Source organism: Ctenopharyngodon idella, chromosome 5 (genome assembly GCF_019924925.1).
Source record: "Ctenopharyngodon idella isolate HZGC_01 chromosome 5, HZGC01, whole genome shotgun sequence".
NCBI classification, from domain to species: Eukaryota; Metazoa; Chordata; class Actinopteri; order Cypriniformes; family Xenocyprididae; genus Ctenopharyngodon; species Ctenopharyngodon idella.
The window spans coordinates 43,603,204-43,626,462 of NC_067224.1; the positions used below are offsets into that span (position 1 = coordinate 43,603,204).

At 36.0% G+C, this 23,259-nt stretch overlaps 1 protein-coding gene across 1 annotated transcript; it reads right to left on the reverse strand.

The window, feature by feature from the left end:
* Nucleotides 1-210: 210 nt before the first annotated feature.
* Nucleotides 211-21,901, reverse strand: ca4a (carbonic anhydrase IV a). Its single transcript, XM_051894712.1, has 8 exons — nt 21,747-21,901; nt 10,397-10,441; nt 10,141-10,305; nt 9,317-9,462; nt 6,861-6,953; nt 6,680-6,746; nt 3,718-3,881; nt 211-2,636 (listed from the first exon to the last, which is right to left on the reverse strand). Exons 1-8 carry the CDS (start codon nt 21,805-21,807, stop codon nt 2,457-2,459), a joined length of 921 nt encoding a protein of 306 aa, XP_051750672.1. The 5' UTR covers nt 21,808-21,901; the 3' UTR covers nt 211-2,456.
* Between the last annotated feature and the right edge of the window lie 1,358 nt (nt 21,902-23,259).

Genomic DNA, 23,259 nt, shown 5'->3' on the forward strand with positions numbered 1-23,259 from the left:
TTCAGCTTTATTTCAATTACCAAAAATAATTTTAATAATTTTAGTTAACAATAACAACACTAATGCAGAGATTACAGACTTCACCTTTAATCTATGCTGTGCTCTGATTTATTTGTTGTACATTGACAGTTAATAGAGCTTAACTGTTATTTAATTACTTGGAATATTCCTCTAAGTTATGTAGGGGAAAAAAAGAATGCACAAGACTGATTTAAAAATGAAATGCAGTCATTTATTATTATAATGGAATGCATTCTCTACATCATTAGCAGTTACATCATCATAATATCAGTGCATTCAGACATGTTGACAAAACTGATATTTAATGAAGAATAAATTGTCGATGTGCACAGACAGGAGATGGCGATCGTCGGATCATTGATTCCAGTGTCCAGAGGAGGTCCGATTCATTCACTTTCAGCAATGATGCAAATATCAAACAGATAAACATACATACATACATAATGTGTAGAAAAAAGCTAAACATAAAGATAACGATAACATGTGTAACATGAGTACAGAAGTTGCACGTATCCCTGTGTGTAAAGTCTGCACGGCCTTTACGACAAAATCCTACTAACATGATGTGTTCTTCATATTCATTTTCATAGCATCAACACATCACGTTTAGTGCATCTGAGACCTTCAAATTTTAAAAACACAAATCATGTGTCCTCACAACAGACTTGAAGCAGAAACTGTTGGATGTACAGCATTACTAAGTTTGTGCACAAGATGCATGACTTTAGACGTCTACAGCAAGTCCGAATGTGTGTAAATATCATGCCAAAGACTGTGTGTAAGAGTTGTGAAATTGTGTTCTAGTAAATTCTAGTTAAGTTTAAAGCGACCTCTTCTCACAGATAACACACTACTTTTGTTTTGACTGTCTTCGCTGACCTAGTATGTTTTAGGCCTATGTGCCCGAATGAAGCAATGCGGCTGGGTTAAACTTAGAAATGCCAAAGTACTTGGTTCCTTTTTTTTTAAAAGTGACTTTGGGGGGTTTTCACACTTTATTTTTAGGGTTTATATGTGAAATATTATTACAATTTAAAATAATGGTTTTCTATTTTAATATACTTTAAAATATAATTTATTCCTGTGATCAAAACTGAATGTTCAGCATCATTACTCCAGTCTTCAGTGTCACATGATCCTTCAGAAATCATTCTAATATGCTGATTTATCAATGTGCTGAATAAATTTTTTATAACCTGTGATACTTTTTTTTAGGATTCTTTGATGAATAAAAAGTTAAAATGAATAGCATTTATTCAAAATAGAAATCTTTTGTAACAATATACGCCACCGTTCAAAAGGTTAGGGTCAGTAATTGTTTTTCTTTCTTTTTTTTGAAAGAAATTAATACTTTTATTTAGCAAGGATGTGTTAAATTGATAAAAAAAAATAGTAAAGACTTATATTGTTAGAAAAAAAAAATCTATTTTTAATAAATATCCTGAAGAAAAGTATCACAGGTTCCAAAAAATTATTAAGCAGCACAACTGCTTCCAACATTGATAATAACTGAGTAACAAATCATCAATATTACAATGATTTCTAAAGGATCATGTGACACTGAAGACTGGAGTAATGATGCTGAAACTTCAGCTTTGGTCACAGGAGTAAATTATATTTTACAATATATTCACATAGAAAGCAGGTATTTTAAATTGTAATAATATTTCACATTTTTACTGTTTTTTCTGTATTTTTGATCAAAAACATTTTCTTTCAAAAACACCAATGCATCCAAACTTTTTACCTTTACTGTAAATATATAATATCACCCTATATATAGTAAATGTACTGTAATATTTGGTCCATTTAAAGGGGTCAAAGTTGAAGTCTTTTAAACTTGAGTGTAAAAACACCCTAAGAAAGTGTAAGTTAAATTCATGTAAATGTAAAGTTGTGTATTTGCTCTGTCTGGGTTTCTCTCTGCTCTATTCTCGAGGCTCTGTGACCCTTGACCTCTGCATCATCATTCTCTTGTAGAGTGCTGATCATCGTTGTGTGTATTTGTAATGCACATCTCCAGCATGTCACATCAAAGCCTCCCAGCCTCATAAATATAGCCGTGTGTGTGTGTGTGTGTTTGTGTGTGTGTGTGTGTGTGTGTGTGTGTGTGCATATGCATGTGTCTTGGCAGATGTCTATAATAGATAAAGGTCATGCATTTATTACCCGTCAGACCTTCACAGAGGGTCCAAGCGGCTTTAGTCCAGCTCCTATTGATAGCTATGAGCAAATGTCTAATGGTCATTCTACTCATGCAGTCGACCGCCATCGTTTCTACACTAACTACTCCTGTAGAAATGGCTCGTTTGTGGTTTTATTCAGTTGGAAGCATTTGCGACGTCGTAATTCTGTGATTTGTCTTTATAGGTTTGATCCGTTGATTCGATGAGAACTCATTGTGTTAATTGTGCAGGTAATGGGTCGGTCCAGCTCTAGTTCAGATGGGATAGACCAAACGCTGTGCTGATGGAGACCAAAAGAAGGACGGCGCTGGCCACGACCGCCGCGCTGCTGGACCGATACACCACACGTCCGTTGCGAGGCTGCACGGGTCTGAACGTTCCCACCATTTGTTTCCCATCATGAAACTTTAGGTCGGAAAACGACCGAAGCTGTATGAAGATAATAATAATGATCAAAGATAGTCATACAGGTTTAAAATGGGGTGAACTAGCCCTTTAAATGCTCTCGCGCTATTGTAAATTTCCTACTACTCACTTCTGAAGTCGTAATTGCACTGTAAAAAAAAATATTGCTGTAAGTAACCTGGTTGCCTCACATTTTTGAAACTAAAAATTTGAGTTAATACAAACTAATTAGGTTAATCAACAGTTATCTAAACAGCAATTATTGCATTTGATTTAATGTTAATTGAAGCTTTGTTGTTGGAAAGAATAGGAATCAAAGAGGACACAGTGTTCATTTGTGCCTATTTAGATTTTTAGCCAATATCCAGCAGATATTTACAGAGCCCCGCACATGACATGCAGGAAAAAAATAGTACTGATTCGCTCCCTCGATTTGCTAAATCACACGCACAATTTATAAATCGAGGGAACGAAATAGTAAATCGTGTGCATGATTTAGTAAACCGAGAGAATGAAATAGTAAATCGTTCGCAGCGATTTACTATTTTGTTCACTCGATTAGCTAAACTTTGCGCATGATTTCCTATTTAGTTCCCTTAGTTTAACACGATTTAGTAAACCGAGGGAACGAAATAGTAAATCTTGCTCACAATTTAGTAAACTGAGGGAATGAAATAGTAAAACGTGCACATGATTTAGTAAACTGAGGGAACGAAATAGTAAATCTTGCTCACAATTTAGTAAACTGAAGGAACGAAATAGTAAATCGTGCACATGATTTCGTAAACCAAGGGAATGAAATAGTAAATCTAGTTCACAATTTAGTAAACTGAGGGAACGAAATAGTAAATCGTGCGCACGATTTAGTAAACCGAGGGAACGAAATAATAAATCGTGCGCACGATATACTTTTTTTCCTGTATGTCATGTGCGGGGCTTTGTAGATTTTTAACGAAATGTAGCATTCCGTTTATTGACAAGCATATAAACATATAAACCCGTGCAATTGTATAATTCACCACACTATCTAGATTGTCAGCTTCTGAAGTTTTGGTTAAATAAATACTATATTTCTGATAGCATGTGAAGTCATCATGGGTCGTACCTGTTCCTTGTCGAGGGGAATGGGGTTTTCAAACACTGTCCACACCACAGCCTCCGTGCAGCCCGGTGTTGTTAGTGACCCGTCATACCGGTAATAGTTAGTCATGTTCACTTCAGACAGGATGAGCTGATTCAGAGAGATCTTACGAAGGGTCGTGTTTCCATCTGTGCAAATGAAAAAGAGTTGTTCAGTTATATACTGTATGTGTTCGAATGAGTTAAATTAGTTTCAAACCGCGTTTTTTAAGCTAGTCATTCACACAGAATGCATTTTTGCATTCAACTGCACTACTTTTCCATAGTTTTTCGATGTAAACACATGCTAGATGGACATCTTTAACCGGCGCGCTTGCGTCTCTTGAAGCTTCTCGCTCATGGTGCGGCATAAAAAGTTCAATGCATTTCTAGACCTAGTGCCTTTTTTCATGACACAGACCTGTGTGTCTTTAGTCTGTAGTCATTAGGGGTTCAAGCACGTACCTACAACATCAGTGGTAAAAAATAAACAAAATCGCTCATAACCCCTTAACTGTTAGGATTTTTTTTTTTTTTTTTTAAATATAATGCTTCTGTTACTTGGAATAATTTACAAAACAATTAAAAAGCTGATCATGCTTCCATCACTGAAAGAGTTTAAGGTACTTTTACTAGATTCTGTGTTTTATCGCCTGGTAAATTGTTGTTGTGACCCTTGATTGTGTTGTGTTGTGTTTTGATGTTGTACATTTGTATATTTATGTTATTTGTTGCTGCCCTCTTGACCAGGTCACTCTTGTAAAAGATTTTTAATCTCAATGAGTTTTTAACATGGTTAAATAAGGAAATGAATGAATGATTAATGGAATTTGGCCTTTGTGTTTCCTCATATTTATACTCCTGTGAACCAAGAAGTCATGGCTGGAAAATTTCATATTCCCAAAAACTATAAATATGAAGGGGAATATACTTCAGAGATCATAAGAATTTCTATGGGTACCAATAATTGTGGTCAATGTGTTTTACTTCAATGAAAGGTTAGATTTTTGTGATTTGTTTTCAAATGAAAGATGAAAAGGATTAACGATGCAGATTTATTTTTACAGCCTTCTTTGATCATATTTACAAAGGGTGCCAATAATTCTGACCACGAATGTATGTGGTAAGTTTCCGTGTAGATAGCAATTTTTTTGTTCACAATTTCTAGGTGTTACCTAGGTATTACATTTAAAAAAAAAAAAATAAAAAAAATTAATTAATCAACAACTGTGAAGCGTATACAGTTGCAAGAAAAAGTATGTGAACCACTTGCAGAATCTGTGAAAATGTTAATAATTTTAACAAAATAAGGGAGATAATACAAAATGCATGTTATTTTTTATTTAGTACTGTCCTGAGTAAGATATTTTACATAAAAGATGTTTACATAAAATCCACAAGACAAAAAAATAGCTGAATTTATTAAAATAACCCCATTCAAAAGTTTGTGAACCATTGGCTCTTAACACTGTGTGTGGTTACCTGGATGATGAAGGCTGTTTTTTTGTTGTGTGATGGTTGTTCATGAGTCTCTTGTTTGTCCTGAGCAGTTAAACTGAGCTCTGTTCTTCAGAAAAAAATCCTCCAGGTCCTGCAGATTCTTCAGTTTTCCACCATCTTTTGCATATTTGAACCCTTTCCAGCAGTGACTGAATGATTTTGAGATCCGTCTTTTCACACTGAGGACAACTGAGAGACTCAAACACAACTATTAAAAAGGTTCAAACATTCACTGATGCTTCAGAAAAAAACAGGATGCATTAAGAGCCGGGGGGTGAAAACTTTTGAATTTGAAGATCAAGGTAAATTGTATTTAATTTGTCTTCTGGGAAACATGCAAGTATTTTCTGTTGCTTCCAAAGGGCAGTACTAAATAAAAAAATATATATTATTTAAGCGAAATAAGAAAAATTTGGACCTCTTCATCCTGTTCAAAAGTTTTCACACCCCTGACTCTTAATGCATCGTGTTTCCTTCTGGAGCATCAGTGAATGTTTGAACCTTTTTTAATAGTTGTGTTTGAGTCTCTCAGTTGTCCTCAGTGTGAAAAGATGGATCTCAAAATCATTCAGTCACTGCTGGAAAGGGTTCAAATATGCAAAAGATGGTGGAAAACTGAAGAATTTTTGGGACCTGGAGGATTTTTCTGAAGAACAGAGCTCAGTTTAACTGCTCAGAACAAACAAGAGACTCATGAACAACCATCACAAAACAAAAAAACAGTCGTGGATCATCCAGGTAACCACACAGTATTAAGAATCAATGGTTCACAAACTTTTGAACGGGGTCATTTTTATAAATTCAGCTATTTTTTGTCTTGTGGATTATATGTAAACATCTTTTATGTAAAATATCTCACTCAGGACAGTACTAAATAAAAAAATAACTTGCAGTTTGTATGATCTCTTATTTTGTTAAAATTTTGTACATTTTCACAGATTCTGCAAGTGGTTCAGATACTTTTTCTTGCAACTGTAGTTTCTGTGCCATTAAACGGACCTATAATGAAAAATAAGGATAACAATCATTAACAAATGCTCCTATTGTCCCTCAAACTCACGTCATCGGTTGAGTCATAATTCGCTCAAACAAACAGATCAATGTTTTGAAAGCGTCACAGTGGAAGTCAAACTACTAATGACTGACTTATTGATATTCTGAACATTAAACTGACACACTGAAAACTAGTTGAACATTGAGCAGATTACACTTTTCACCTTTAAGGGAATATTCCAGGATATTTTTTATTTTGATGTCAGTGTGCCACATCAATCTGCTATTGTTCTTTAGTTTATATAAAACGAATGAAAAATGCATTTACAGCAGGAAAGAGGGAGCATTGAAATGAATGCACGGGTATCAGAAATACAAAGTGCACATATTTAAACCAAGTAAATCAACAGCATGCCACAAATGAAATATTCCTGTAATATTTCAGAAGGTCTTACTTGTGTTCTGAACGCTGCGCAGGGCATGTGTGAGGAGGTCGTACTTTCTGTTTGAGCTGCTTGACTCCTGCCGAACAGAAGTGATGCTATTGATGTTTGTCATTATATAAATTAATTTCAAATTCTCTTAGCAAACTGAACAAACTCAAACTCTGCATTTTAAAGCACAAGCGTATCAAACCTCATAGAAGAATCCCAACACAGCGACTCCAGAAGGATCTTTGAGTGCATCTTCAAGTCTGTTGTATCTTTGTTTCATGTGCACAATATGCAGCTGGTGAGAGAGTAAATAATGCCATTTATTTATAATAATTATAACTGTAAAAATTTATCGTAACTTTAACAGTTTAGGGTATGTTTACATGACAAAATTGTAGTGAAAATGGAAAGGTTTTCCTTTGTGTTTTTCGCATACAGACGACAACATTGTCGAAACGATCCTCGTTCACATGGATCCGCGAAGTTTTTGAAAACTATACGATTTACATCTCTGTGTAAACTACAAAAATGCAAATTTGTGAAAACGCTGACGTTATGCACATGCGTATTATTACGTGTTCAGTCTATAGGCATGTAGTGTTTCTTTACAAAGGGACATCGCCATCTACTGGCCTGGCAGCAGAATACAGCATTTTCAATCGTTTTCGCGGATCCGTGTGAACGAGGATCGTTTTGACAGCGTTGTCGTCTGTATGCAAAAAAAACCAAAAGAAAACGTTTTACGTTCTATATAGAACTGCACTGAACCTTTTTTTCCCTAAAAGTGCTAGTTCTGACTCATTTATTTTGGGTATTTAACTGTAGGCTGTTCACATAATTAAGCGCATGATGCCACCGTTTTCACAAATTCATGTTTTTGTACTTTACACAGAGACGATAAGGGTATCTTTTTCAAAAACTTGCACTTTAAAACCCATTTTCAAAAGTTTACGTAAAAAGTTTTCCGTTTTTAATAAAAGACTATGGGGCAATTTACACAACACCATTTTCAACTAAAAATTATATGTTCCGTTCATTTACATGACAACAGCGTTTTGGAGGCCTAAAAACGCAAACTTTTGAAAATGGGTTTCAAAGTGCAAGTTTTTGAAAAAGATACCGTTAACATCTCAGTACAAACACGCAAATTTGTGAATACACTGACGTTGCACATATGTATTATGTGTTCAATCTATAGGCATGTAGTGTTTCTTTACAAAATGACATCGCCATCTACTGGCCTGGCAGCAGAATACAGCATTTTCAATCGTTTTCGCGGATCCGTGTGAACGAGGATCGTTTTGACAGCGTTGTCGTCTGTATGCGAAAAAAACCCAAAAGAAAACATTTTACGTTCTATATAGACTTGCACTGAACCTTTTTTTCCCTAAAAGTGCTAGTTCTGACTAATTTATTTTGGGTATTTAACTGTAGGCTGTTCACATAATTAAGCGCATGATGCCACCGTTTTCACAAATTCATGTTTTTGTACTTTACACAGAGACGATAAGGGTATCTTTTTCAAAAACTTGCACTTTAAAACCCATTTTCAAAAGTTTACGTAAAAAGTTTTCCGTTTTTAATAAAAGACTATGGGGCAATTTACACAACACCATTTTCAACTAAAAATTATATGTTCCGTTCATTTACATGACAACAGCGTTTTGGAGGCCTAAAAACGCAAACTTTTAAAAATGGGTTTAAAAAAAAAGTTTTTGAAAAAGATACCATTAACATCTCAGTACAAACACGCAAATTTGTGAATATATTGACGTTGCACATGTGTATTACGTGTTCAGTCTATAGGCACGTAGTGTTTCTTTACAAAATGACATCGCCATCTACTGGCCTGGCAGCAGAATACAGCGATTTTAATCGTTTTCGTTGGATCCGTGTGAACGGGGACGTTTGACAATGTTGTCGTCTGTACATGAAAAAAAGCAAAGGAAAAATTTTTCCATTCTATATAGAACCCCACTGATATATTTTGTGTATTTAACTATAGGCTGTTCACATAATCAAAAAGCATACGTACGCTAGCGTTTGTATACAGACAAACGAGTAGCATTTCAAAGTATACTCCATTTGATATTGTGCACGAATGCAGGCTGTCGACACATGTGAAAGTTTCATCTGTGCTATTTTTCTCCAGAAGTTATGACCGATAAAAATGTCTTGTATTATTTTTAACTAAAACGCAAACTTTTGAAAACGGGTTTCACAGTTACGGGTTATCATCTCGTTCTCTTTATTATGTAAAACACGATTTGTGAAAACAATCAGTCTATAGGTCTGTAGTGTTTCTTTACAAAGTGACATCGCCATCTACTGGCCTGGCAGCAGAATATGCTATATGATGTTTTATTAACAAAATTCGGGAGGAGCAGATGCAGATAATTAACCTAATTAGCACAAGTGGAAAGCATTCAGCTAATCAACCAACAACAAGAGGTATATATACTTTAGACTTACCTCTATTCATTGATGGTTTATTAGCACGCCAAATACGCATTACTTTACCTTATTATATGTATATGTGAACTCGTGAATCTACTATTCTAGTGATAAAATTTGTGTCACGCACACTGTTTGGGGATCCTCGTGTATGCGTAAAAACCAAAGTATACTTTGGGCTTTAATCGCAACAATAGGTCACACCTCCATGGGATACTGCTCTCCATCGATGGTGTGTTCAGATCCAGGCCCCCCATTGACACCCCAGTGGAGGTGAAACTGCACAGCCTTGTACGTTCCTTCCAGGTTTCCTCCAGACACTGTGGCTGTGATGGGAATACTGACCTGAACTGAGGTGGAAAATACAATAAGTTAAGGCTCCAAGAGTGATTTTAGTGTACACATTTCTACTGAAACAAACACATATTACTTTTAGATTACACATTTACAGTTGTTTTTATTCCACGAACACAGATTGAATCTTGTTGCATGCATGTAAACAGCAAAAATAATACCCATCCAGTGTTGCGTTACAAGTAATGTGAGTTACGTAATCAGATTACTTTATTCGAGTATGTTATAGTGTAGATTTTTAAACAATAGTATAGAGCATGCACATCCAAAACTAATGAGAATCAGATGCACAACCAAAATATAGATAGTCAAATTTGGCACACTGTTGCTTCTAAAAACATTGAATGAGCTCACTAAAGTATAACAAATGTACGGAGCCCCGGACATGACATGCGGGAAAAAAATAGTAGGCTAAATCGTGCGCACGATTTATTAAGTCATTCCCTCGATTTACTAAAACGTGCGCACGTAAATCGAGGGAACGAAATAGTAAATCGTGTGCACGTTTTAGTAAATCGTGCGCACGATCTAGTAAATTGAGGGAACGAATTAGTAAATTGTGCGCACGATTTAATTTTTTTTTTTGCATGTCATGTGCGGGGCTCCGTACAAATGTGACATTTCGAGCTACATGCTGTGTTTTTTTGTCTTCAGCCACTGTTTTTGTCTTATACCCGAGTGGCCGTTGTTCTTTATGGTGCTTTCGAATGTGTCCTGGTAGCCGGTGAATTTGAAAGGCGTCAGTCGCTCATCCAGTTGAGTTTTCTTCGTCACTATGTTGATTGGTGACTGTCTTCTTTTCCCACATTCTCCGTTTACTTCACTCCATCGGTCTGGTCCTTATAGAACAACACAGAGACGCTACGTTAGATTTAGTTTAGATACTGTAAACGAGTGAAGTGTCTAGAACGGCACATTAACTCAGCTTACCTTTACAGTGGGAATCACAGTTAACCTGCGTCTGGTAGCACCAGTCTGTTTGAGTATAAAGGATTAGTTAGTACATTGAAATGCTTTACGTAGATTATTTTTGCATCAGTACTTGTTTTGTTTTTTGATCCTCAGGGCATTTCTGGTGTAATGCAATTGGTCAAAAGTTTGGAATAATTAAGATTTTTTTAATGTTTTTGAAAGAAGTCTCTTCTGCTCACTAAAACTGCATTTATTTGATTAAAAATACAGTAAAAACAGTAAAAATCTGAAATATTTTTACAGTTTAAAATAGCTGTTTTCTATGTGAATATATAGTAAAATGTAATTTATTCCTGTGATCAAAGCTGCATTTTCAGCATCATTACTCCAGTCTTCAGTGTCACATAGCAGCAAAACCTGTTTTTAACATTGATAATAAGAGCCATTATTAATAACTGAGCACCAATAATAGAGTAAATTAAATTTAAAATATATATAATTGAAAACAGTTCTAATCTTTTAAATTGTAATAATATTTCACAATATTACTGTTTTGCTGTATTTTTTTTGCAGCCTTAGTGAGTATTCAGACTTCTTTCAAAAACATCAAAAACCTCAATTACACAAGTTCTTAATTCTAATGACTTCATTCTATTGTCTTGTCCAACAGGAAAACCTCTCCCTGTCGCTCACAATAAACAGATTATATTAAACTGTCATGAGAATTGTTAATGATGACAAAACTGTATGTTTTGTATGTTTTAACGGGATGTTTTGAAGTCTATCAGGCGACTTCTAAGAAGTGGCTTGATTTCATGACCCTACATCTCCTTTTTCCTCCGAATGAGATCCTGTTATTTTAGGAATTAAAGAGAAAAGTCACTGATGACCCAAATGTTATTGCTTGGAAATTGCACTTGGTTCTCATTTGTTTAACATTAGATGACTCTATTAGTCAATTATTGTAAGTGTATGAATGTGGAGCAGCTCAGATCATTGGATGAGAAATGTTTGAGTTCATATTGAGATCTCTGACTTTTGATAGCAGACGTTGATAACTTGGCAAATCTGAGTACATTTGACATGTTGTTGCGATCACTCTGAAATATAACCTGAAATATATGAGCAAATGACAGGATATGAAGTTGTCCACACCTCTTTAAAGACCTATTATAAGAAATAAGTATACTTCAGGTTCTTTTTATTTAGTATACTTAAGTAAAGTTCAATTATATTTTTAAGTAGACTTAATGTAGTAAGTATACTAATATCAATGTACCAGTAGTGTAATTGTAAGTGTATTGTAGTTATTTCAGTTACTTTATGTGTATAGCTGCAAATATACTGTATGAGCAAAAACACGCAGTTTTTGTGTGTGTCCCTTTAAATACAAATGAGCTGCTGCTCCCGCCCCCTTTCCAGAAGAGGGCGGAGCTTTAACAGCTCACGCTTCGGTCGCTCAAAAACAACAAAGGTGGAGAATCTCACGCAGCCAAAATGAGGATTGTCAGTAACAGTGTTCAGCCTTACATTGTTCAAACCGGAGTCGACACTGATGGAGAGACTCAGGAAGAAGTTACAACTTTTAGAATGAAACTGGATGTTTCTGAATGGTTAGTGGATAAATTTATGTAGTTGCTGTGGAGTTGATTCAACTTATCGACTAGCATGTGCCGTCATGTTAATCTTTTTTGTTGAATTGACCCTCGTTTGTGAAGCAGTCCGGCGTAAAATGACGGCATGACAACAACACTCTACTACAACAACTCTTCCTCTTCTCTAAAGCAGCCCAACATGGCCCCGCCCCCTTTGTTGTGTGTTCTCGGGGGCAGGGTTTATGTAAATTTTAGGGTTAGTGATGTCACCAACCCGGGAAGAAGCTCGTTGTAGTCCCTACCAGCCGTTTGTTGTAGTCCTTAAAAAGTGAAAGTGAAATATCTCCCTTTGCATTGAACTTTGAGTGTTGTAACTTTGCAGATGTTGTTTATGATCAAACAGCAACATTACACACTAAAGTTAAAAAAGGTGAAATCATAATCAAGGACCCCTTTAAGTTAACTTATCATACTAATAGTTTATTATTTCTATATTATTTTTGCATGTTTTTAGCTATTTAGGTATTATTAAAATATACCTTTAACTGTACTTTAACGCTTTCCCCCGCCAGTCTTTCTTTTTTAAAAAGTTGCCAGCATTTTTGATCATTTTAATGGCCCCCAGAACATATTTTATTACACCGGCCTCATCAAGCATAATAGTTAAATGGGTTTGGCACAAAACTTGTTTTCAGTCACTGTGTCAATCAAATTTACCATTTCATGTTTATTAAACTCGTCCTCGATTGTTGGCTTGTTTCGTTTCACTTCCTCACAAACAAAAGACTGTTCCCACGTCTCCAATCCATTAGCTGTTATTCTCTGCCATTCAAATGCTTCTAATACACAGGAATTGCTTTTCTATTGTTCGAGAGCCGCAAAGACACAAATCGCTCTATCTGTATCTGCTCATAGACGACTCCACGGCCCAGGAATCGCAAGGGTCACATTCTTCTTACTTATTTTATTAATATTTCACAATGGAGACGCACGTCTCCACCTTAGTGGTGGAACAAATATTTTGACCCTATCTCCAAAATCAAATATTTATGAAAAAACACGCACGGCATTGAAACTAATGGGTCGGGTCGGCTCGTTTTGTTATTTCTAATTTCTGCCCCACAGAAGTGGCTCCACCGGCAGGTCTTTCTACCTCATCTGTGATGCCGTTTCCTTCTGTGGGCACATGATAATCGGGCTCACAAAGAAACCCATGTGAACAGCATCCCAGTTTCTCCACATGAGCCGCCTGGAGCACAAAGCCAGGAATGTGAGGTGATCGGCGCAAGGCCGTGATCAAAACAGTGGGCCGTGTTTATCATCTCCCATTGTGAGCTGCTTTTACCCAGAATGCAGATGATGTCATTTCCCTTTTGGTAGCATCCTCAAGGACGAACCCCAATAGTGCAAACTTTCATGCTTTGTGAACATATAAACATTAATCTTGTTTTCCCTTTAAGTTAAGTTTATTCTGACCCCACTGGCAGATATTTTTTCTTGTTTTAAGCATAAAGCCGATTTAATATTGTGAGTCATTCTGCTTCTCATGTAAATGTATCTTGATTTAAGAATGTTTACTGAAGTTAAAAATTCTAATTTGTTGATTTAATTAAACCTTTTAAGTTGCAAACATTATTTTGATGAGTTTTGTTGACATAATGTTGATCATTACATCAACTTAAAAAACACACAATATTAAACTGGAATTTCTACATCAATTGATTTGTTTTGTTTTTTTTTTAAATCAAGTTGTAGTAACTGAATGAGATTGTCTTGATAACTTTGAAAATTGGCCAGTGGATTTCTAGTTCCCAGCATGCTTTGTATAGCGCTGGATATGGAGAAAAAATGTTGTAATTAAGTCGTATTTCATATATTTCATTAGTAAAGGGAAAGACCCGTTAGTATTTAATGCAGTTATGTTTGACCTGTTTGTGTTGACTTTTTTTGTGGTTTTGTTCTTTTACTTTTAACTTGTTCATTAAAGGGGACATATCATGAAAATCTGACTTTTTCCATGTTTAAGTGCTATAATCAGGTCTCTGGTTCATCTACCAACCCAGAAAATGTGAAAAAGGACAACCCAGAAACTTTGTTTAGGTAAGCCTTTCTCTGCAAGCATGTGAAAAAACGAGCCGCTTAGATTTCGCTCCCCTTGTGACATAGGAAGGGGATCTTATTATAATATTACCGCCCCTTAATCTGCATGTTTCCACACACGGCGCTGCCATTTTATTTTCGCAAGCGACAACGGGGTACCAGTTCTAACGCCATGGCAAAAGTTGGAGCAAAGCATGCTAACTGTTCTGTCGTTGACTGCACAGACAAGCACAGAACACTATTTAGTCTCGTTAGCTTGGATAGCCTGTTTACCCTGGTAAGCTCAAATGCTAAAAAAAGGAGCATTTCTGTCCAAGCGATATCTTGGAAAAAATATTAGACCATTCACAGCATTTGATAGCAATCATAAACATTAGCCTGGTGTGTATGGCTCTGTTTGGCAAACAGGTACGCTATGTATAGTAGGCGTCCATACGGGTTTTGCACAAAAGATTAACATGACGGCACATGCTAGTCGATGAGTTGAATCAACTCCACAGAAACTACGTAAATTTATCCACTAACCATTCAGAAACGTCCAGTTTCATTCTAAAAGTTGTAACTTCTTCCTGAGTCTCTCCATCAGTGTCGACTCCGGTTTGAACAATGTAAGGCTGAACACCGTTACTGACAATCCTCATTTTGGCTGCGTGAGATTCTCCAGCTTTGTTGTTGTTGAGCAACTGAAGCGCAAGCTGTTAAAGCTCCGCCCTCTTCTGGAAAGGGGGCCGGGAGCAGCAGCTCATTTGCATTTAAAGGGACACACACAAAAACGGCGTGTTTTTGCTCACATCCAAATAGAGGCAAATTTGACAAGCTTTAATAAATGATCTGTGGGGTATTTTGAGCTGAAACTTCACAGACACATTCTGGGGACACCAGAGACTTGTATTACATCTTGTAAAAAGGGGCATTATAGGTCCCCTTTAAATTTAAATGCTATATAAGTTATTTTAGTATGTGCTATACTAGCTGTTGATTTAGATAAGATAAATTGGTTCCACGGCCACAACCCAGTTAGTTGAAGTAATCAACTTAAAAATTTGTGTTTATGCTGAAAATAAGTTCCTCTAAATCAGTGTAGTTTGTTGGTTGAATCATTTCATTAACTCAGAAAGATTGTTACAATCTGTTGCATTGAGCCTAAATGTTTTATTTTGCATCATTGATTCTGTTATTGTCCTGTTTATTACTGTGAAGCTGCTTTGAAACAGTCTATAAAGGTGACTTGATGTAGTTTGGATTAAAATGAGCAGGTGTCACTGCTCTCGGCTATCATAAACCATGTCAGGTCCGCAGCGTACGGTCAGTGGAGAACAATACCTGGCTGTTCACAGCGACAAGCTATTAACAAACAGCCTTTGATCTTTAGAGCGGCACGAGAAACAAAGTAACAGAGTCACATAAGGTCAGTAATATCTCAAAGACTCAACGCTGCCGTGGAATAAAGACACAAAAGACAAAGCAAAGAAAATACGGTTTCATGCACCTAAACCAAAACAAAAATCCTGGCGTGATATTATCTGCAGCGACTCAGACACTCCATAAGTGTGTATATCGTCTGAACACGAAAAGGGTTTAAAATCTGCTTAGTTACAGAAAGAGAGTTTCCTTATTCAGTCAGCGAGATTGAACTTCTGGCATTTTGCCACTTACTGTACAGGCAAAATGCATAATATGTATAGACCAATTTGGAGCAGACGTCACAGTTACGTCACTTGCATAGTGGTGGCAGAAAAATAGTGGTAACAAAATGGGCAAAATCCACAGAATAAGAGAAAAATGTTTTGTTCCACCTGTGGATGTCAGAATTGGAATGTCTTAATTTTTATAGAATACCGTTGTTGCCATTTGAAGCTGCTAAACGCAGACGTTTGTGTTAAAGGTCACAGACTGGACTGATGAAACCTGCAATGATTAGTCTACTATTAAAGAATGAATTTGATGTAAACAGTAAGTCTACATAATATTCCCATATGCAGTTCATAGAAGACATACATACATAGCAGTTACAGCACAAAATAATATTTTAACCTATACTGTTTTACATAGATAACTTTTAAACATAGCTTATAACATTTTTATCTCACAATTATGACTTTTTTTCTTGCATTTGCAAGTTTATATCTCCCAGTTTGGACTTTATAACTCGCAATTGTGAGTTTATTTGACAATTCTGAGGGGAAAAAACTCATATTTGCAAGAAAAAAGTCAGAATTGAAATCGAAATTAACTTTTTTTATTCTTTTATTCCGTATCTGCTACTGCAGAACTGTAATTTTCTGCCACCAGGTACAGTAGGCTCCACCCACAGAAAAAAACTAAACTTTTTTTTTCTATATTTTATTACTGTAGCCTATCTATTGTATAATGTTATATTAAATCTTACTGTCTTTTCTTTACTGTTGTGTTATATAGTCCCTTTTACCGCCTTATCTCTATGTCTGTACTCTTTTCTGCACTGGAAGCTCCTTTCTCCAAGACAAATTCCCTGTGTGTGTAAACATACTTGGCATTAAAGCTCATTCTGATTCCGATTAATATTATTATTATTTCCTTAAAACATTTCTTGTAACATGAGTCAGAAGGTTAGGTTACTTGAAGAATGTTTCAAAACAGTCACTTATCCATTTTGGTTAGCTGCCCTAGGAAGGAAGCTGTCTATGTAGACAATGAGATGCACTTAAAGTTTTGATGTGAACGCTTAGCGCATGCGTACAACTGAATGCACAGCCTTTTAAAGTATGGGCTATAGCTAATCTCACGTAGCCATACCTTCAGACTGACAGCAGAAGGTCTGGACTCTATCACAGCTTTCATTGGCCAAGAGGACGTTTGACTGACATGTAACGCAACCAATTACAGTTCATTTTGCTATGCATCATGTTTAAGGGCGTGAAAATGTAAAATTGATGTCATTACAATAACAGACCACCGTGCATCTAATAAATTATTCATTCAAGAACATTGTGCAAGTTTACTGCAACAATGGAGCCGCGAACTTCACATACTTTTGAAACTCCAGCGTTTATTTGATCCTGATACGCGCTCATTGTCACAGTTTTAAACACGACGGCGTTCTTCTTCCATGAGGGGGTTTGGCATCATGGCATTTGTTTCCAGGCGGACCGTTAAAGAACACGACACACACGTCTCCCGGACATCCTGCTGAATTCAACCAACCAGATGACGACTTTGAAAATCCTGAAGTGTTTCCAGATAAGTGTGCCATATGCATCAGACATTAAGAAATTTTTTTTGCCGTTTTAAATTGAAAATATAGGCTAACATTTAACTGTAACAGAGCCGTTTTCGCATATTAGGCTTACGTACCATTAAGACTGAGTGTGTGTATTTTGAAATAAAATGTTTGCAAGTAGTTCAAAGTGATTACATTATACCACGGGGCTGTTGAATGCGTGAATCTGATTGGTTGATGAACATTCAAAGGTTTGCAAAGTAGTTCCAGGCAATTTCTGAAGAAAAAAAAAGACAGAATAATGAGTATATCTCATAATTCTGTTTTTCCTTATGAGAAATGTGAGATATAAACTCAGATTTCCGAGGAAAAAAAGTCAGAATTGTGAGATATAAAATCTAAATTAACTTCTTTTATTCTTTTATTATGGGGGCTGTTGAATCTGATTGGTTGACGAACGTTCTAAGGTTTGCAGTTATTTTCAGTGAAATGCACGGCGAAGTAGTTCCAGGCAGATCTTGACCGCATTACATGTCCATATCACTTCGCCAAATAATTTCAGTTATTTGAAAGGTCCTTACAGCCTATAACAGCAAAAGAACCAAAACCCACAATGACACTGACCAAGCAAATAAATGTAGTAAACAATAAGATAAATACAGCAAATTATTTCCATGTTTTTTGCCACAAAATTATGTATGTTATGTATGTTACAAGCTCTGAAATGACATTTTGGAATTAGCATCGGAGGCATGAGATGAGATGCGTAATAAATTAGTCCTAGTACAAGAGTGTTTTCAGGACAATAACATGACGAATGTCTTGAAATACAACAATAAACAATGTTTAAGATGTGGTGACCGTAATATAAGCGGAATAATTGACTCTGTGGCCGCATCACTACCTCAGGTGTGCGTTATTTTCTAATGATTCAACGGCCCGTCGACAATTATTCCTTACATAAATTCTTGTCCTTCTTTCTTTTTTATTTTGCTTTTGGTCCCCAGTGTTCAAGACAGGCTACTTATTATGCAGGTCTTCAATCCAGCATGTAAATATTCCTATTGGCTTCATTAGTAGCACTTAAGGTGCAGTTTATGAACTATATCGAGATTTATTGACCTTTAATTTAGTTAGCTGCCATTTAGCAGATGCTCTAATGAAAAGTCATTTACAGTTCACTTCACCTCAGGTTACTCCACAGGGACTGAAGCTGTGATAAGTGTGTTGATCAAGGGCACAATGAGGAAGACCTTTCAGTCCTGGTTCTTTCAGTTAACATTTTCACTACATTAAGTTATTGATAATAAGTTAGTAATGCTGATATGAAGATTAAAGTGTTCTACGCGCTTGTAGCTTCATGTATCTAATTTTGGCTCTTGTATAGAGACATTGAGCCTTTTGACTTTTTATATACATGTGCCCTAGAAAGTATATGAAGTCACACTTAAAACATCTGAATGTTATTGCATTAGATGCAATGCAAATGATGTCAGTCACATGATCTCTTCTCTACACTACATCATTATTTTCAATGTGTTGTAATCGCATTAATATCAACATCATCCACTAAGCACAAACAAACACAATGCTGACGCAATCTTCAATTTCAACACTCCAGGTTTTAGTGTTTCAAAGCGAACAAACTTCTTTTGTCAAAAGCTTTGCTTGTCAAGTCATTTTTATTTGTACAGCCTTACTCTTTCACAATACACATTGTTTCAACGCGTCAATGTTTAAATGTCTTTAGATCTTATAGTGAGCATAGTCTTTTCAAGAGATTAGACTATGATTTAATATCTTTAAGCCAGATGCATTCATGTTGATAGCTGTTCACAATAATTGACACTTGCTTTAATATCGTGTTTTCTAACACTGAGACATTTTTAAATTTCCAAATATATTTTATTATGCATAAAAGAATATTTTAAAGGATTAGTTCACTTTCAAATAAAATTTTCCTGATAATTTACTCCCCTCCATGTCATCCAAGATGTTCATGTCTTTCTTTCTTCAGTCGAAAAGAAATGAAGGTTTTTGATGAAAACATTCCAGGATTATTCTCCTTATAATGGACTTCAATGGTCTCTCCAAAACGTTGAAGGTCAAAATTACAGTTTCAGTGCAGCTTCAAAGGGCTTTAAACGATACCAGACGAGGAATAAGGGTCTTATCTAGCGAAACGATCGGCCATTTTCCAAAAAAATTTAAATGTATATGCTTTATATATAAACAAATGATCGCCTTCCAAGTGCTTCCGCCAAAACCGTACTTTCATATTCTTCAAAAAGCTTACGCCGTATGTCCTACGCCTTCCCTATTCAACTTATGGAATGAACGTAGCGCTAGTCACATTTTTTCCGTAAGTAGAATAGGGAAGGCGTAGGACATACAGCGTAAGCTTTTGGCGATCATTTGTTTATATAAAGCATATACATTTAAATTTTTTTGAAAAATGACCGATCGTTTCGCTAGATAAGACTCTTATTCCTCGTCTGGTATCGTTTAAAGCCCTTTGAAGCTGCACTGAAACTGACATTTTGACCTTCAACCGTTTGGAGACCATTGAAGTCCACTATAAGGAGAATAATCCTAGAATGTTTTCGTCAAAAACCTTCATTTCTTTTCGACTGAAGAAAGAAAGACATGAACATCTTGGATGACATGGGGGTGAGTAAATTATCAGGAAAATTTTATTTGAAAGTGAACTAATCCTTTAACTTGTTTTTACATTTCACTAACCACAAAAGATGAGCTTGTAGTGTACACTCTAAAAATGCTGGGTTAAAAACAACCCAAGTTGGGTTGAAAATGGTTAAATGTTTGACCCAACATGCTGTATAGTTTTATTTAACCCAACTATTGTTTAAAAATTACTATATATCTGGCTTAAAATGATCACAAAATATCTTGGAAATTAAAAATCAGACACATAATTACTAGAGGCAACAATAATAATCAAAAAAACATTTATTAATAAGCAATTTAATAAACGTTTAATTATTATTCATTAAACTTATATTAATAAATGTTCATTTCCAGCATACTTTGGGTTCATTTTAAGCAAGCAATACAGTAATTTTTAAACAATAATTGAGTTAAATAAAACTACCCAGCAGGTCGGGCAAACATTTAACCCAACCGCTGGGTTAAAACAACCCAATCGCTGGGTTTGTCCACTTTCAACCCAACTTGGGTTGTTTTTAACCCAGCATTTTTAGAGTGTATATATTTTCACCTAGCGGTAAATAGACGCTCATGAACATTCGTCCGTGGAGATAACCATAGCATTTTGAAACATAACTACTGTAATTATCACTTTATTGTTCATTTACATATAATATCACTAAAAACTTGGCGTTTTGGGAAGTCTTTGGACGTTTGGCTGGGGCGAAAAACGACCATTTGGGTTGCGCGTGATGTTGAGGTTCATCACGCGCAACCCAAATGGTCCTTTTTGCGCTCCAGCCAAACATCCAAAAAAACTAAAATCTTCCCAAAACGCCAGGTTTTTAGTGATATGATATGTACCGATCATTTCGGTATTCCTTTAAAAAGTCGACCCGCCTGAGAGTCATCGTACAAATCGCAGGTGCAGCTCTAGTCATAAATGTTTCCGTTTCAGAGCTTCTTCACTCGCTGGCAAACACTTCGGACGCCTTGTGGATTTTAGGCGCTCCTCCTACACAAGGAACGGGAACAGAGCGAATGTCCTTGAGCAGAAATAAAGATGCTCCTTCCTCCTTCCTCCTTCCTCCACCAGATGAGGCGGCGCGCAGGAATTATTTATTTTTCGATGACGGATTTTTCTAGGAGGTTCAAGGTTTGTGCGTCAAATGACAGTGAAGGTTCTTCTAAATTTATAAGATAAATCTGCCTAGGTAAGACAGTGTTTGAATCAGCTTACTTACACTTACAAAAGTTAATAAAAGCCAGTATGTGCTTTGCGTTTTAATGAACGGGGTCATCTTTATTTTTGGTTCGGAATGAAATTATGCAGGCTATTTATTTTAATTGAGGTTATTCTTAGTTGTGGATATAGTCAAAACTGTAAAAATAAATAAAGATGAAAAAAGACGTTAGAAAGCGTCATGTGTGTACTTTTGAAAAGCTCCCAAATCAAGTTATTGTTAAATGCTAATATCAGATATTAATTACTGACAATTTTGTGCATTAAAACAACTGATTAGAAAGGCGATTTGTATGCAACTGTTTACGAACAGCCTACACATGTAGACAGTAATAATGCAGGTCGTTAATTTTACACCAGAGTCAGTCTGCACACCTTTAAATGATGCACTTAACTTATTAATGCACTCTAATAAATGCAATATAGATCTGATCAGTGCTTTGTCACATAAAATGTCCTATTGTACCTGCAAAACACTGAAAACTTGTAGATCTGTACATAAACTTGAATATGAATGCATATATGATGCAGCATCATGCAGTATACTGAAGCTCCTGGACTCACCTGCTCCGGTGCATGAATGCAGAATCAGTGGCAGAAGATAAGCTGAAAGCAGACACCGCATTGTGAATGTCCTGTGACTCCAGCAATGAGATTGGACCAAATGTGACCCTTTGAGAGTGTGATCGTCTCTTATATAGTAATATATCTATCAATGGACAGGATGGAGTCTGTTGGCCCCTCCCATCACATTCCTCTGATACACAGTTATATTGAGAGCATCACTGTAACAGTTTACATCACACCCCTCTATCTATCTATCTATCTATCTATCTATCTATCTATCTGTCTCAGTCTTGATTACCTTTAAGGTAAACTGTCATTGCAGCATATGGCAAAAACAAAGTCCTCAGGAGTCTCAGGTCATCTTATTCAAACTTTGCTTGTATTATTATATATTTTATTAGCCTACTACTTACAGTTTTCACTAATCAAAGCATGAATAACCTCAAAAATTGCACTTGTTATTAGATTATTTCAGGTGAAATCCATAATTATGATTCCTTCAGTATTTCTGTTCCAACGTGTTATTCAGGAAATTGTATCATTAGAAAATGAGGAAAATTCTGTCAGGAGGAAGTAGGAAGTGTTGAATTATTGTCATTGTTTTACATTTACCGCCTCCCCTTTTAACTCGTGTTTACTGTACTGTAATCTTACTGCGCTGTATGTGCTGTAAACATTATTTGTGATTTTTTTTTATTTTTTTATAGGCTGGTTGTTTTGTGCCATTTTCCGGAGTTACTGATACACTTTATAGCATGCATATGGGAGATTATTATATCTTGTATAAAGTTCACTTGAGTAAACACCTGCTTTATTCACAAAAGTAGTTCTACAACAGAAATGTGCAGTTATGAGTAGTTGAGCAGTCAAAAGCAAAATAATCATTAATGTGGCTTTGATGACATCTAATGGCCGGTGAAGAGAAGACAACACATTACTCAAAACTGTTCAATACCTATTATACCATATTATAATAATAGCCTACAGCAGCACTAATAACAGTACAAGTAGTAATGAATTTTAAAAAATGTGTATGCATTTGTTTATTATTTACTATTAGGCATACTTTAAGTTTTGTGAGCTCAACAGCAAACATCCAGTTTTTCTTGGTTAGAGATGTACAGTATCTCACAGAAGTGAGTACACCCCTCACATTTTTGTAAATATTTTATTATATCTTTTCATGTGACAACACTGAAGAAATGACACTTTGCTACAATGTAAAGTAGTGAGTGTACAGCTTGTATAACAGTGTAAATTTGCTGTCCCCTCAAAATAACTCAACACACAGCCATTAATGTCGAAACCGCTGACCACAAAAGTGAGTACACCCCTAAGTGAAAATGTCCAAATTGGGCCCAAAGTGTCAATGTTTTGTGTGGACACCATTATTTTCCAGCACTGCCTTAACTCTCTTGGGCATGGAGTTCACCAGAGCTTCACAGGTTGCCATTGGAGTCCTCTTCCACTCCTCCATGACGACATCACGGAGCTGGTGGATGTTAGAGGT

Excerpts from the sequence above, each read along its gene's own strand:
- ca4a (XM_051894712.1), bottom strand. The coding sequence starts at position 21,807 with ATGCGGTGTCTGCTTTCAGCTTATCTTCTGCCACTGATTCTGCATTCA. Across the intron at positions 6,747-6,860 it reads TGTTGGGATTCTTCTATGAG|GAGTCAAGCAGCTCAAACAG; the intron begins GTTTGATACGCT and ends TCTGTTCGGCAG. Across the intron at positions 2,637-3,717 it reads TTCCCCTCGACAAGGAACAG|CTTCGGTCGTTTTCCGACCT; the intron begins GTACGACCCATG and ends ATCTTCATACAG.